Below are 16,731 nucleotides of genomic sequence, written 5' to 3' on the forward strand. Positions count from 1 at the left end.
CTTAGAACTCTATATTTCAAGAAAATGGTAGCATAAATACTTGCTTCATAAAGCAAAAGATTTAGTATTTGAAGTAAATATCAATTATTATTAATTATGTCACTTCTCTCTCAGTCTTAATGTTTTCACTTCTAAAACCAATGATTTCTAAGAACACTTTCTAGTGCTAACATTCTTTGAATCCACTGGATCAGGTCTAAGTCTAAACAAACAAAAACAGAATGGGAGAGAAATACTTTTACTGACTTGGTGTTTCTGAGACCCTGAAGGATCTAACATTTATCTACTATAGTATGATTCACCAATCCAACTGAGTACACAATTCAGGCATTAAGAGGCTATATACATCTACAATTCTTTCTACAATGATCAGCTTTGAGGAACCCTTATAGCTCTAATCAGTTCTTTGAGAAAGAGCTAAACCCTTGCATGTTTGTCAGTATCAGCATCATCATTTCTTGGTAGTACAACCGTATTCTACCCTTTACCATTAGCAATATCAAACAGGCATTTCCAAACCACTGTAATTAAGTCTTGAAAAATTTAAGTTTTTCAGGTGTATTTATTTTATCCATAAATAAATGCATAGCAAAAAAGGGGCCCATTTTATGAGTTTTCCAGCAATTTGTGGTAAATTTCTTTGATGACTTCTTTGAGTCTATATTTTCCATCATTTCCTCAAATGATCACTTGTTAGTATATGGAACATTTACTGCTCTCTCTCTCTCTCTTTCTCTCTCTGAATAAAACTTCTACATAATATGTGAGAACAATTTAAACTACATTAGAGTGAATTTAAAGTAATTCTGTCAATTGAAAATGCTAAGTGGTCATCAACTCTTCTAGGGCTTCAATTTCTTCACCCCCCTCTACTTCATTCATTTGCTCACAAAGTACTGTCCTAAAGTGACCAAAAACATAAATGCAATGAAAGGAAAAGTAAAAAATTTATATTGAGACAGTTACGCTGAAAGATCAACTGAAGTATATTATGAATAGATTCCATATTATCTTCATTAAAGAAATTATTAGGTAAAAATCTTATTGTTTGATGAGTAGTTATACATATTTTCTGGTTGCAGATTTTGGGAATTTCTATTTTATCACCTTAATATCAATATTCTTACTATAATCAAGATTTATATTTATATTTCTAGAAATAGGTGCAGTAGAGAACTATGTAATATGCATTCCTAGATAATAAGCCTGAACAATTTAAATAACAAAGTCACCACTCACTTGGATGCTCAAGGCCTGCAGAGACCTTGTCTTTGCAATAAGATCGGTCAGTTATCATTTTCAGTGCCTGGACAGAGGGGACACATCCAGCCTAGAAACCTCATCAAAGACTGGGAGAAAAACTGACAGAGGCATGGTCTTAGGATCAAAAACCAAGCAAAAACTGACAATCAAGAAATTTCTTATAATAGCGTGTCAATGAACCATTCTTTACCAGGGTCCTCAATATTGTCTCATAGCCCTATGAATCATTTTTATATTTAATATTTTCCCTAGGAAAATTACTTATTAATTAGCATCTTCAGTGTCTTGATTTAATTGTGTTTAGGAGGTATATTTTTTTAATCTGAGTAATTAAAACAAAAAATAATTATTTTTTAAAAATTTAAAAATGGTATGCATAGGTTGTTCATTAAATTAAAATAATATATATATGCCAATATACATAATACATATATATGTTTCTCTCTATATATAAACAGCTTCATAGATCATTATAATTATTCTCAAACTTTAACACATATAAAATTCTTAAAGACATTTGAAGAGTAGTACATTTCTTTGAGAACTTGTCTCTGTCAGTAAGGAGGATTTTGTTTTCCTTAAAGTTAGTTTCTCAGGATCCACGACCATAGGAATGTCTAGTTTCCAGGTAAATAATAACTCCCAGAATAGTTCCAAGGATTCTAGATAGTACTTCTTAGAATCATAGTGACAATCTTATTGCGGCTGGGCCGTGAGATGAGGGGTGACATAATTGATATTTGTTATGCTTGTGCCGATATTGCTAAAGCTAACCTGTGAGGCCATTGTTGGCAAGATGCCTTCTTTGTCTGTTGCCCTATAAAAGCAAGTAGACGTTGGTCAGTGAGTGGAGAAAAAACCATAGGGAACCCATAGGGGAATGAATCTGTGTGTGTCTCAACCAGCCCCATTGAGGCTTGAGAGGATTTAGGGGGATATACAAGTATGCCTGTCTGGATTGATCCCATTGAGATGTAGGGATAGTTTTCTGCACCCCACCCCTCCTTCTTGTCCACCTCTGCAAGAATGGTGATTAGGAAATGCTATAGGAGCTGGTTCTCCCACAACCTTTTGAGACTAGACTAGAATAAAGCTAATTATTTACCCCTCTGAAGCTATCTGCCTGTCTGACCAGATGAAGAACAAACCTGTTAGAGGCTGGAGACTGAAACCTCCAGTGCCTCCTCTGTTATCTGTGAAACAGTACCTCTAATTAAAACCTTTTTGGTTTAGATAAAAGGAAAAAAAAATTCTCTCTTATCCTGAAGTTCAATCCACTCAGGTTGAGGGTGAATTTTTTTCAGGTTGAGGCACTCATTTAAATCAGCAGTTTTCAAATATTTTAAGTCTCAGGACCCCTTTTCACTCTTAAAAATTATTGAGAACCTCTGAAAGAGATTTTGGCTGTGATTTCCATAAATATTTACCATATTAGAAATTTAAGTATCTTAGTTTTATCGTCAAAATAGTTTGAGATTTGTGGACACCCTGAAAGTACCTCCGAGACTCTCAGCTAATCTAGAGTTACCTTGTACCTACCTATCATTATTCACCATCTCTCTCAAGTACATGAAGAATTTTCTGGCAAGATTATGAAAAAGCTCTGACAGCATTGGTGCCCTGTTAGACTACTTTTAATGAGTAAATAAGGTCAGGAGGTTTGTAGAGGAAAAAAATAAAAAATAAAGTCTTTTTTTCCTTTTTTATATTTAAGGGGTCAAACCTTTTAAAAGTTTGGCCTTTGCAGAAATATTTTAATGATAATAAAGTTTTGTAATTTATAATATATAGACTATTTCAAGTAAATATCCCACAATTTATCAAAAATGTAACATATGTTATATAACTGATGGGTTCTTTTCAAAAGGCATACTTAAATTGGATTTTGGCAAATCAATAACATTTTAATAACATTTAGAAGAAAAATGTTATATAAAGGAATGTAATAGTGATTTATGATATAAATAATTATCACCTTATCTGCTTTTGTAAGTTAAAATGTTCATATGTTGAATTTTCTTTAGATGGGACACATCAAATTGCATATAAACATTAATTTTCATGCTGACTTACATATAAATGTTACATGTGGCACTTAGAATTTGAAAAAAGGTTATTTTTCTCAGTCATATCTAACTGGTGAGCTTTAATGTTGTAGGAAAAAAATAAGGAGTCATAATTTAGGTGAGCAATTCATAGATCCTAAAATTTAGGCAAAGTTTAACCTTCAAAAAAATTACATGCCTGTTTGAGGCTTTTGTTTTAAAATCAGAATTTTTCTTAACACAAGTTACTCCATCACTGAGGTATCTAAATTCTTTTCACACTATTTCCTCTAAGTATAGCATTTAATTTTCATCATTCAAAACAATGAAACAAATGAATAACAAGGTGGCTTAAGGATCACTTGCCCCCTCTTGCCTTTTCTAGAGTCGGTCCCAGAATGTAAGACCTAATGTAACCAAGGGAAAAAGGACTGGATAATGTGTTTTGGTTGCCTGTTTTCTTTTTTTAAAGCTTCCCTCCTCCGCCCCCCAAAACCTCTGAAGGCAGCTTGAAATTGTAATATAGGACAGATGCTAGTCTCCTCAGAAAATCTGTCTACCTAGGTGTTATTCTCAACTCCTCCCTATCTTTCACTCTCCATTTATAAACTGTGGCATTTTGATTTTGCTATTGATTTCACCTTTGCAACTTATCTCAAACATGACCTCTACTTTCTTCTGATATTGCCGCCACCCTGGTACAGGCCCCTATCACCTTAGGGTGCAAAAGTTTGTTGGTTGGTCTGCCTGCCACAAGTGTCTCTCCCTATTCCAAATCATCCTCCACTGAGCCATCAAAGTGAATTTCCTAAATCATAAGTCTGACCATATCATACTACCCTACTCAGTAAACTCCAATGGCTCCCAATCACCTTCAGGTTCAACTAAAATATTCTTTGTTTAGAATTTGAAGTCCTTTACAACCTACGCCTCCTTCTGTACTTCCACCCTTCCAATTTTCTCATACCTTTTCATATATTCTTTAATCCAGTGACACTGGCCTCTTTGCTATTCCACAAACAAAAGATTCCATCTCGACTCAGAGCATCTTCACTGACCGTTTCCCATCCCTTTACATCTCTGCCTCCTGGCATTCCTAGATTTCTTCAAGTCCCAACTAAAATATCTCCCTTTAGAGAAAGCCTTTTCTAATCCCTCTTAATTAGAGTGACTTCTCTCTGTGAATTATTTCCTATTTATTGTACACATGACATCTTCATTATTGTCTCCCCCATTAGATTGAGAGCTCCTTAAGGGGAGTTACTGACTTGTTTTTCATTGTATCACTTGTGCTTCACCCAATACCTGGTACATAAAAGGTGCTTCATAAATGGTGACAGGCTGTCTAGTTATCAGCATCAGGAATATTTGTCAATATTTTTGTGGAAATATTTCTCCTGATTTTTTTGAGTACCATTTTATGGTATTTATACTTAAATACATAAAAATAATCAATATACACTATATAATAGGCACTAGAGAGAGAAATGCATGTTAAAAGCATATAAAAATCACAAAGCGGTGTCTGCTACATCATTAACTCTAAAAATGCAAACTAGCTTCTGGCATAGTCTCACAATATCACAAACACTACTTTAATCACAGTATTTAATGAGAAGACATTATTTATTCACTTCTATATTTTTCCCAAATTATACTGAAAGAATCTTATGTGAGCTATAAATTTAGCTCTATAGTCTCACTCATTCACTCTCTATAGGGCTCACATAGTCACTCTCTCTCTCTCTCTCTCTCTCTCTCCCTCTCTCTCTCTCTCTCTCTCTCTCTCTCACACACACACACACACACACACATACACACACACTCATATATTTGCTTGATATTAAATAACTACTGAACTTATTGGTTAAATTAAAAAAAAAACACCAAAGTAACTCTTACCAAGTAGCCTTCTGTATACTGAAAATGCACTCTGGAGCTCTCTTCTGCTGTTGGACTCAAAGGTTTTGGGTCAGACATTGACCTCTGCATCATTTTTGCGGACTTTGGGCTTGCTGGTGGAACCTTTGCCATGTCTGGGTGCAGTATTTTCTGAGGGCTGATATCATCAGTGATGGGTTTTTCATAAGGTACAAAGGCTGATTCTAAGGCTTTGCCTGGTGAAATTGGAGAAATGGGTGAATAAAGGACTTTTGGAGATTTTGGGGGGGATGGTACTAGTTGTAGTGTGGAATCTGCACGAAGATGAGATGAATAACCAATTTCTAAAGGGGTTGGGCGTTTCTTGTCTTTGGGAGAAGACGTGGCACTCAAGTACTGAGGACTCTGTGCATCTGGGTCTGTCTCCGTCTGACATCCTAAACTTCCCCCTTTGTATGTCTTTTCAGGAGCTGAAATGTGTTTGATTATTTCAACTTTTGCATCAACTCGAGCACGTATGGAAGGTGTTCTTATGGTCCCAACTGGTTCAGTCTGCACTGATATTTCTGCCACTGTTTGGACTGCTATGCTAGATACCTTGGAAAGGGATTTGGTTTTGTCAGTTTCAGGGGTGCTATCACTATATTTCCCAGGACGTGATTTTCTCCGTGACCTACTGGGCATATCCCACTCATCTTGATCTTCATCATCGGTCTGGACACTCGTATCCACACTCTTTTTACTTCTTCTTCTCCTACTGGTAAAACTTCTGTCTGCTCCATCTTCGTCATCAGTTTGTACTCCACTGTCTACTATCTTTTTAAAGCACCGAGGATCCTCACCCACAGTTTCCTCAAGCTCATCATACTGGCCACGCAGCTTGGCTCCAGAGGTCCTCTTTTTAAGTTGCTTTTCATCCTTCACAATAACATCATTTAGAGGTATCTCAGAAACGGTACTCAGTATACCAGGTGGAGCAATATACTGAGTAACGCCATCGGATTGAACCGTGTACCAGCCTTGACTCTGAGGGATTTCAATGGCCACTACAGCTGAAGCCGTGGTAGTGACATCTTCAGCTGGCCAAAACTGGCTGCTCTCCACTGCTGGATACTGCCCTTCCAGAATTGCCTGTTCCGTAGTAGTTTGTGGTGAGGCTGTTCCAGAAGGATCATAGTTGTATTGGTAGATCTGGCGGATCTTTTGCTCTTCTAGCTGCTGGTGAAGTTGCTGCTGAAGTTGCTGGATTTGCTCGAGTTGTAGCTGTTGCTGCGCTAGTGTTTCTTGCCTCATCATAAACTGAGCTTGTCTCTCCTCTTCTTGCTGTAAGAGGAGGTGCTGCTTCATAGATTGCAGCTCCTCCAGTTTCTTTTGAACCATAAACTTCTCCTGCTCTCGGAATCTTTGTATCTCCTGCCGTTCCCACTCTAACTCCTCGGCAAAACGCTGCTGCTTAATTTTCTCAAGCTCTAGGAGCTCCCGCTCCAAATCAAGCTGCTGCTGTTTCTCTCCTTCTGTCCCAACCACAACAGCGCTGTCCTCTCCTAGGCCTTCGGGAAATACCTCCGATGCTGTGGTCAAAGTGGGAGTAACTTCAATGGCCTCAGCAGTGAGACTTTCCACAGTCAGAGTTTGCAAACTTGTTTCAATATCTATAGCAGCCACAGAACTGTCCTTATCAGATGCTCCTGTAGTTAGGAAACCATATGATCTAGGTAATGGCTGGGTCTGCTGCAAAGCCGACAAAGATGTTATTGCATCAGTTGTGTGAATGCCAGACAAATCTCTTACAGTGGCGCTAAAAATAGAGCCAGGCTGAGTAGTGATAGCAAATGTAGAAGGGATTGGAGTTGCTACTGATGAATAGACTACACCATTGGAGGATCTCAAAACAGTCCCCATGCCATATGGGGATCCTGGAGGAGGGGTCATTCTTGCTGTAGAATACTGTGGTGCACTAATCCCAGTGCCCGAAATAACTTGTCGAGTCTCAGGATAAGGACCTGTGGTCTTGCTTGAATAATCCATTACCTCACCTGAAATACAGGGCAGAGTTATAGTCCAGTTCCAAGAAAGAATGGTGCTTTGCGCGTCTGAAAGCCCTCTCATCTTGATGAACATAATGGAGAGAACTGCATGCAAATCCACAGTTTAGCCTACTTATATGCGAAGAGAAAGCAATGTTGAACATGCAGGCACATGCAGGCAGTTTGGGCAAAACATAAGTAAAATGAAGAAATTAAAAAAAAATGCACTGGTACTCCACAATACGCTGCCATACCATTGAAAAGACAAGAAAAAAACATAATGGGAAAAAAGGATAAAAATTTCATCCTGAAATGAGATGAGTGACCCCATAATGATATTTCAATGAAAGATCTGCTGCCTTGTCATACTGACCTGTAGTTATTCTTCCAGAAGTTAGATCTACTGCTGTATCAGCCCCTCCAGTATAATCAAAGGTATTCTTACTTTTATAAAGAAAAACTCCACTGTCTGCTAAATTTGTGTCAGACATAGAAGGCTTCATGCCCCCAATGCTTCTATAACCATATGGCCCCGATCGATCATACTGGTAGTGATCATCTCTATAACCGAAACGATCTTCTGGAAGAGTGGTTGCAGGCTGCTGTGTCGTACAGCTTCTTCCAAATGGTAACTTATAAACAACATCACAGCAAACTGCTCTTCTCCCTGCTGTCAAATCCACTGGTTTCTCATCATCTTCTATGACAGTAGTCACAACACCTGAAGTAGATTCATCCACCGTGACTACAGTTCGGTGAGACTTGGTAGTGCTGAGATCCACAGCACCACCATCCTGGGGCCCCTGAGATGTGGAGAGATCAGCCCATCCATTTGTAACACTAGGTGGAGGTGCAGTGATAGGTTTGGTGGCAGGCAGTGTTACTGCATGGGCAGAAGTACCTAGAGATAAGTTTATTGGTGCTTCCTCTCTTAGTGTAGGGAACACCTGGGCACTGGTTTTTCTGTAGGCAGGCTCAGCATGCTTTGATGTTGTTAACTGAAGTGGTGTCATCATAGAATGATCTGTCCCAACCAGGCTTTCTGTGCTTGTGGTATAACTTACAGTAGCTGAACATGTCACAACAGCCATAGCTTCCGTGACCAGGGCTAGTGGCATCACTCCTGATGCTGTTGCACTGAGGTTTATAATAGCAGGTTGGACAGTGCTGATTTGTCTGCCATATGCCTCACTTGCTGTGGTCTGCCTTCTCACATCCACCAGAGAAACAGACAGATTCATGCAGCTTCCAGGTATTTCACCATCAACCTTTGGCACCATACGTAGATCAATAACATCCCCAAGGAGCTGAAACTTTCCGTTTTCTTTATATCTTGGTTTTTCTAATGCTAAGGGTTCTTGAGGCATGGGCTCTGGAGGAATTGTTATAGAAACACTACTTGAATCAACACTAGGAGCTGTGCTGTCTGCTAATGAAACCATGGTTTTGGTCACTTCACTTGATAGTAAGCCTGGGCCTGCATGGAATGAAGACTGTGTCACAACAGGGGCACCATAGAGAGTCTGTAAAGCACCTGAGGGATACAGGCTCTGATCTGATATGCCCTGAATTTCCACACCTGTCACAGGAAGAGCTGTGGTAAATACAGGCTCGAGAGAAATCAGTTCCTTGGAAGGTGATCCCAAAGGCCAGCTGGTCACTGCCTGACTAGTTAAAGAATCAGTTGGAGTTCCTGGTTCAGATGGCAATGTTATAACAACATAAGTCTCCATCAATGATTTGGAAAACCTTGGGGAGGACTTGTTAGAATGTGGTGACAAGGGGGATGTAGGAGATGGCAATTTGTAATCTGCTGAAGTCACCAAATTCAATGTCATACTGGAAGTTAAGGATAAACCTGTTGGTTTGGGATGTGCATCCACTGGCATCTGTGTAGTTATTGGAGGCTGAGGAATTGCTGGCTTGGGAGCAATTGGAGGTTTGGTTCCCTCAACAGACCTGTGAGTAAATACAAGTCCTGAAGGAATTGAAGATGGCTTAGGTGGAACAGGAGGTGGTGCAGGGGTATATACTTTTGTTACAGGTGTCACATGGTTCTTTGGGATAGCAGCAGCCTCCACGGTAGCAACACTGTCAACTGAAGGTACAACAGCAGCTGATGTCACTGGAGGAGCTTTCAATGACTTCTTTTTAGGATAAATAGCAGGTTTAGGTGGAGTTGGTGGGGGGAGTGGAGGAGGTGGAGGAGGTGGGGGAGGAGGGGGGAGGTGGAGGAGGAGGGGGAGGTGGGGGAGGGGGAGCAGGTGGAGGTTGGGCAGATGAATCCAAAGAAGAACTTCTCCAAAGAAGAGGTACTCTAGGTGTCACGGCAGGAACTGAAGTCATAGATGGCAGTCGGGATACAGTATCTGTCACCTCTCTAGATAGAGAAGAAACCACTGACATTTGATCACTAACTGGAACTGCAACGGTACTTGGAAGTGGCTGAGCAGACCCAGAATCTACAGAGCTAATTCTTCTCAGTGAAGGTACAGGCGCCTTACTTTTATCTTTGTAAGTTTCCAGCACGATACCATTTCCATCTTTACTCTTAATTTTCCTTACTGCATCTTCTTTTTCAGATACAGATGAATCAACAGAAAAAGATTTAGAAATAGAGTGCTTCGGTTTGGCTTCTTCGGGTACTGTGACAGACAGTGGAACGTCAGGAAGAGAAATTGCGACATGATCAACAATTGTCTTGGGAGGGGGTTGGACAGGCTGATGGAAAGATGTATCTATTCCTGAATACACTGTTGTGTCTCCTGGGAAGGGAGGTAATGATGGATGCTTTTCAGAATCCTGAACTTTAGCTAGTTGGTCCACAGGGTCTGTAAAAACTGCAGTTGTGGTTTCTGGTGCAGTAACAGGTGAGGAGCTATCTGTTGTACAAACTGAAGAAATGGATGATGTAAGAGAAGGCGTGTCAGATGGTAGCACAGATGTTGCACTTTCCGAGGGCTCAGAGTATGCTAAAATTGATGATTCATGGGCAATTATCTCTTGAATTTCTCTGGAATAATCAGTTATATATTCATCCTCTATTTCCTCTGGCGAAAAGTGCTGTGTTATTTTCACATCTGGGATAGAAAGCGTCGCACTACTAGTTGAGTCTGTAAGAGAGGCTCCTGAGAGAATACTAGATGTCAAGGAGGTATCAGGCATTCTGTCAAAGTCTATTGTGGGCTCTGGTATATCATGCTCAGTGGCCGGTTGGGTTGGACTAGACCCTGGGGTTAGCTGCGTTTGTTGCCTCTTCATGAGCTCCTCATAGGCTGCATCTGCATCTAATAAGTGTTTTTCTTCACTCGTTGATGTTACCATAGTACCTAGATCTACAATTTCATGACTCTCAGGGATTATATATGAGCTTGAAACAATATCTTCTTGAGGCACCATAGAGTGTAAACTCTCGAGCTCATAAAATTCTTTCTGCAGATCTGAGATTTTCTGCATAGGATCTTCATAAATTTCTTCTGTAAGTCTCATTTTTCTCTCTCTCCCTACTGGCTGAATGAATTCACTCTCTTCATCTTGTCTTGTTAGTAGACTGCTATCAACAGCAACATTGTATGTATCTTCTACCAGAGATTCATAAATATAATCCTCTATTAGCATTCCACCATATAATGGCTCCTTCTCAAACACTTCATCCTTCTCTGTTGGAGTTGGAAATGCTTTTGATTTGTGGGATTTCTGCATCATTTCTTCATACATTTCCTCAGCACTTTTTAATACCTTTTGACCACCTTCTTTGTGAATTGCAATAGAGTGTTCATCTGTTGGAGAATATAAAGAAACAGCTGTGGGCAATTTATAAACTTTTTGCACTTCTATTATCTTTTCTGGGCTAATTTCAAACCCTTCTGGGTCTGATTCTATGCTTGGTGAATATTCGGAGCAAGAGGATCGATGCAACTCCTCCATCTCTGCAGCCTGACGTAATTCTTCTGTGGGAGATGCATCTTCAATAGGAGAGAGATTGCTAGGTGGTGTCTTTGGCCTTTCTCTTCTTCTTTGAGCCCGAAGTTCTTCTTTGTCTTTCTTTGATTTTTTACTGGAACTCTTTCTTTGCTGCTGTTCTAATTCACGTTGTTTTTCCTGCTCCTTTAATAATTCTTCCTCTTCCCTCATCTCCTCTTCTTCGGAAGAATCTTCAATAGTGGGAAGAAGAGGACCATGTGTCCGGTGTCTAGATTTACGCTGTTTGCTCTCCCCCTTTTTGTGGCTAGGACTACTGTCACTATCCTCATCAAGAGAAGACACTGATGTGGGAGATGTGCCAGGTGTGAAACTGGAGGCATGCAGACTAGAAGATCCTTCTCCTCGTGACCTGTCTTCTGGTGAATCAGTAAGACTTTCCATTTCAAGTTCTGGTTCTTCATCAAAATATAAACTTGTTTTCTTTTGCACAGAGTCTTCAGAGTATTTATCAGTCACTGTGCTATTTAATTCAATGGTTTTGAACCTTCTAAGACCCCCTCCACCAGTAACAGTGAGTTCTTCACTCTCCTGACTTTTAGTTTCTCTATATTTTAGTTCTGGGCTTTCATCAAATGTCTCATCATCTTCATCATGCCAGGAATGGCGTCTCCCTGCATCATCATCAAAGCTTGTACTACTTTTTCTGGTGAGTCGCCTATGCTTCCCAATTAACCCTTTCCCCTTTGCTTTTGTTTCTTCCTTCTTCTGGCTCTCACTAATACTGATTTCTTTGAGTTGTTTCCTGATGAAATCATCATCATCTGAACCAGAGGCATCTTCATCAGCACTCATCTCTATGATCTGTTTTCGAATGAAGTCTTCCTCATCACCCGATCCTTGACTGTCATCCTGCTTATATTCATCACTGCTTGATGAACCAATGCTAGTTCTTCTTTTTCTTCTTGAGACAGGCGAGTTTTCACTTTCACTGCTGTCTTCTAGTGAATCATAACGCTGCCTCCTAGCTGTCACATCATCTACCAAGTCAGTTTTTTCTCTGAGGCCCTTTATGGAAGGAATATTTTCTTTATCACCTCTTACAAGTATATCTTTCTTTTCTTCTTGAACTTCCTTGAGCTCTTCTTCTTCTGAACTATAAGATTCCATCAGGACAGGAAAATCCTTGATTTTCTGTTGATCTCTGGGCTGCTCAGGAAGCGCACCATATAAGTCTTTTTTCTTTTTGGATTTTTCTTCAACAAGTGAATTTGCTTGAGCTTCCAAAATGGACAGAACAGTACTTTCTAACTTTGCCAGATCTGAAAGACTTGTAGGACTGCTTTCTTGAGAATGAGAATCTTTTTTGAGTTCCTGTGGCACATCCTTTTCATCACCAGGGAGAAGACTTGGAATTTCACCAAGGGAACCTGATATTCCATCAGAAGAATATCCTGTGTCACTCAAACCTTGAGGGCTTTTCTGTTGCTGAGAACTTGATGTATCTGATTTGTCATCTTCCTTTTCCTAGGGGAAAAAATATATCAAAACTTAATATTATTGAATTACTATATTTATTACCTCTATTACCTCCAACTAACTCATTTGAGAAATACTCAGGAATTCTCATGAAAATTGCAATTATCAATATGAAGAAAACATTGATTATGCTAAAAAATTGGAAAATCATAAATGATTACAAAACATTTTAGTATTTCAGTGTATATATATATATATATATATATATATATATATAAGCATTTCAAAAATACTACTGAAATAAAAGTTTTTATATTTTTGTTAAATGTATTATTTGATGATAACTTTTTCAACTGGAGATTAATTTCTAATGAAAAAATAATTTACAAGTAAACTATGATTATACCATTTTACTCTATTATACAAAATATGGTTGTATTTCAATTTTAGCTCAAGTAACCATTTCATTTCAAAGTTTAAGAAGCAAAGGCCTGGAAAGGGGAACTGGCTTGCCAAGGTTTAATAGACAGTAGAGATGAGAGCCAGGGTTTTGAATTTAGTACTCCTACTCCAAATTCAGTGTCTTTTTGTGTTTTAGGGATCTGCCTCTGTGTATATTCAGTGTATTTATTTACGAGTATATTTCAAAATATGAATGGACATATTCTCAACTAGAATTGCTCCATGGTTCTGCAGCATGACTTAGAGTCAGAAAGCTAGAGTTTTGGTGTGGGGTCTGTAACTTACTAATTGATTAGCAGATATGGGAGTTCTAGTGGAATGAAATCTCAATATGCTTTAATAACGAGACATGGCAGCAAAAAAGCTTACTTAATCTTAGTTTGCATAAATAGACAGCCAAGTTGACCAAACAGAGGAAACATAAACATGTGTCAGGGTTTTATGGAGGGACTTCTCATTCACAAATAGACTAAATTATTGGCTATCTGGGGTTTCCCAACTGTGATTCTATGACTTTGAGAATGATCTTAGTCAAGCTACAAAACTCTTTGTTTTTCAGCTATAAAATAGGTATAAATATACTGCCAGGTTTACCTTACAGGATATAATGAAAAGAAAATAAGAAATGTAGGTATGGTAAAATGTATTTAAATCTGTAAAGTCCTTAGAAATGATGTAATTTTTACTGTGATCTATTGAACCTAACAAAAGGGGAACTAGAAGTCTGTGTTCCCCATTATCAAATCTTTCCTTCAACTTGCCAAGAATTAAAACCAGCAACACACAAAACAACCCAACAGAACCCCAAACAAAAACCTGACTATTGCTTCATAAAATGATCAATAATCACATTAATTTTCCGTAATGGATGTTAAAAAAACATTTCCAAAATGCTATGGATACTAAAATTTTTGATTATCAAAAAAACTTTATATTTTTGCTACTTTCACCTTTGGTTGATAGCTTTCCCCAGAATTGGCGTGAAAAAGTTGTAATGATGTTGCCTAAACACTAGGTGACATAAAACCTTTTATTCTTAAGGAGAAAAACATACCATCCAATCTTTATGGAAAAATACTCTTGTATTTTAGATGATTAAAATAAAAGATCTAAAAGATTTTTGAGATTGCTCTATATCCTATCTCTATATTCTATATCTATAATTTTACTAATATTATTTCATTCTATTATTGGAAAGCAGTTCATACTGAATATCCAAGGTCCTTGAAAAATCTGTGAACACTTGAGATTGAATGGTGGTAGGGAAACTTTTCTGATTGATAAGTTAAGAAAAACACAAACAACTCAAACTATCCCCCCCTCTTCATATTCTAGAGAAGATATATTGGATTAAGATCTTCCTTTGACTTTACTGAATTCTCTTAGGGATAAGAATATTCCTCGTTACTTAGAAGTCTTTGTCACTATTAGAAAAATAAGGCATGTGGATAGTTGCTGGTTGAAAGACTCCTTGCATACTGCCTTTTTAAAACATCCACCCACTCTCACCCTAGCTGAAACACATTTGGAAAGGTATAAGGTCAGTCAGTTGAACAAAAAAATCAGTTTAATCACATGTAGAGAATTAGTTTTCACTTTTTCACATGTACCCTGAACATTTTTGCACAGGCCATCTTTATGCCAATTCTTTCGTAAATTCTTTACTTTTTGCATTCTACCCCACTTTCCTTTTTTATACCACATCATTATGCTGCCAACATGAGAAAGACAATCAAATTATATTTTTTTCTAAGAAAATACTTATTGTTCTGTTTTAAAACACTGATATTTTAGTATAATTTGTAATTTATATATCTAATAAAGAACATATAAAGTTCCAGTTTATGTTCATTTATTTAATATTATATATGTATGGTTATACACATATGCTTATACACACATACACAAATAGATGATAAGGTATGGAACTGTGTTTTCAACTGTATAGAGAATTCTACGATGATTTGCAAATATGTAGCATACTATTTTCTGTATGACCAATAGTTTTAAAGAATTCTCTAAAACTTCAAGAAGCTAAGTGACTTCTAGGGTCACAGAATCAGTATGTATTAGATATGAGACTTAAATCCATGTATCCTTGGCTCTTCAAGGTCAGGGCTTTAGGTATTGCATGCAACCTGCCAACTTATCTATCACATAATGATCAGAAAAACACATACATGTGTGTGTATGTGTGTATATATCTACATACATATATACACACAAGTATACAGGCATACATACATATAGGTACATACTGATGTGTAGAAATATCAAAACATATTGATATATATGCTCAAATATGGAAAATGTTTTAAAAGAGCTTATCATATATTAGATGTGTGAATATATGAAGGATCTGTGATTTTGCCAATATAGGGATCTCACAGTTACAGTAACTTCTTTCATCAGTTCAAATAGTAACCTGCCTGTGACTTCCTGGATGAACCCCAGGAAGCTGTCTCAAGCACACAGAAATAAAAAGACTTGAATTGTGTCATAGAGCATCAGAGGTCAAATCTGAATCCAGCTAGGTCTTTCTGAAACCATGCCCAGAATTCTTTCCACTGTTCTATGTTGCCACTAAGACAGTAGTTTTTATAATATGAATTTGTGTTTTATTAATGACTTTTCAGTGATCTAATATGAGGTCTTCAATGACAGTTTATAAAGTTGGCCACTGGACCATACTTAAACATAATTGAAAAACAATTAGTGGGTCCCTAATCATCTGTATAATGATCTGGAGAAGGAAATGGCAAACCAGTCAAGTATCTTTGACAAGAAAATCCCACATGGGGTGACAAAGAGTTGGACAAGAATTAAAATCAACTGAACTCAAAATCTTTGATATTATTGCCACAAAAAATTAATTTCTAAGCCCTTTTTGATGGTAGAAACTTCTACTGAATAATATCTAAGGGTAACCTTTTAAACATTTTAAAAGAAGGCTGCATTCAGTTAAATGTATATAGTTTGCTTATTGGAACTAATATGTTACTCTAAGGCAGCTGGGTGGTGCAGTGGAAAAGAGCACCAGTGCAGGATTTAGGAGGATCTGAGTTCAAATCTGACCTCAGACACATGACACTCACTAGCTGTGTGACCTTGGGCAAGTCACTTAATCCCAACTGCCTCATCGTGGGTCATCTCCAGTCATCCTGATGAATATATGGTCACTGGATTCAGATGGCGGGTGACCTGCATAGCCTTCCCTCAGTCAAAACAAAGTCAGCTGCAAGTCATGTCATCATTCTCTGATGATGGCATGGTCTTCTTTGGCAACAAAAGACAAACACACACACATGTCACTCTACTCAAAAGTAAACTATTCATTTTCAAGGATATTATAATTTTAGTTAACATATAAAATATTTTGAGCCCCTTTACTCATGGATGGGAAAATAGAGACACACCAAACTCAGTGGCATTCAGTTCAAGAATCGACACTTTAATACTCATACACAAAAGACATTGTGCCACATATTTTGGTGGGGAGAAAAATCCCATTGACTTAAACTCTATATTTCCATATAGTATTCTAGGTCAGTGGTATCAGACTCAAAATATATCCCTATGAATGACATGTTGACTTGGAAAACCAAAAATTAGCTTTACCTGTATCACATTATATTCTTATTTACTTTGTTAAA

At 37.9% G+C, this 16,731-nt stretch overlaps 1 protein-coding gene across 1 annotated transcript in view; it reads right to left on the reverse strand.

Moving 5' to 3' along the window:
- Positions 1–16,731, reverse strand: part of PCLO (piccolo presynaptic cytomatrix protein) — a 558,031-nt gene that overhangs the window by 281,825 nt on the left and 259,475 nt on the right. Inside the window, 3 exon segments of the mRNA XM_072653223.1 lie at positions 5,211–7,225; positions 7,590–9,441; positions 9,443–12,664. Of these exon segments, the coding sequence (XP_072509324.1) occupies positions 5,211–7,225; positions 7,590–9,441; positions 9,443–12,664 (7,089 nt within the window).

Source organism: Notamacropus eugenii, chromosome 3 (genome assembly GCF_028372415.1).
Source record: "Notamacropus eugenii isolate mMacEug1 chromosome 3, mMacEug1.pri_v2, whole genome shotgun sequence".
NCBI lineage: Eukaryota > Metazoa > Chordata > Mammalia > Diprotodontia > Macropodidae > Notamacropus > Notamacropus eugenii.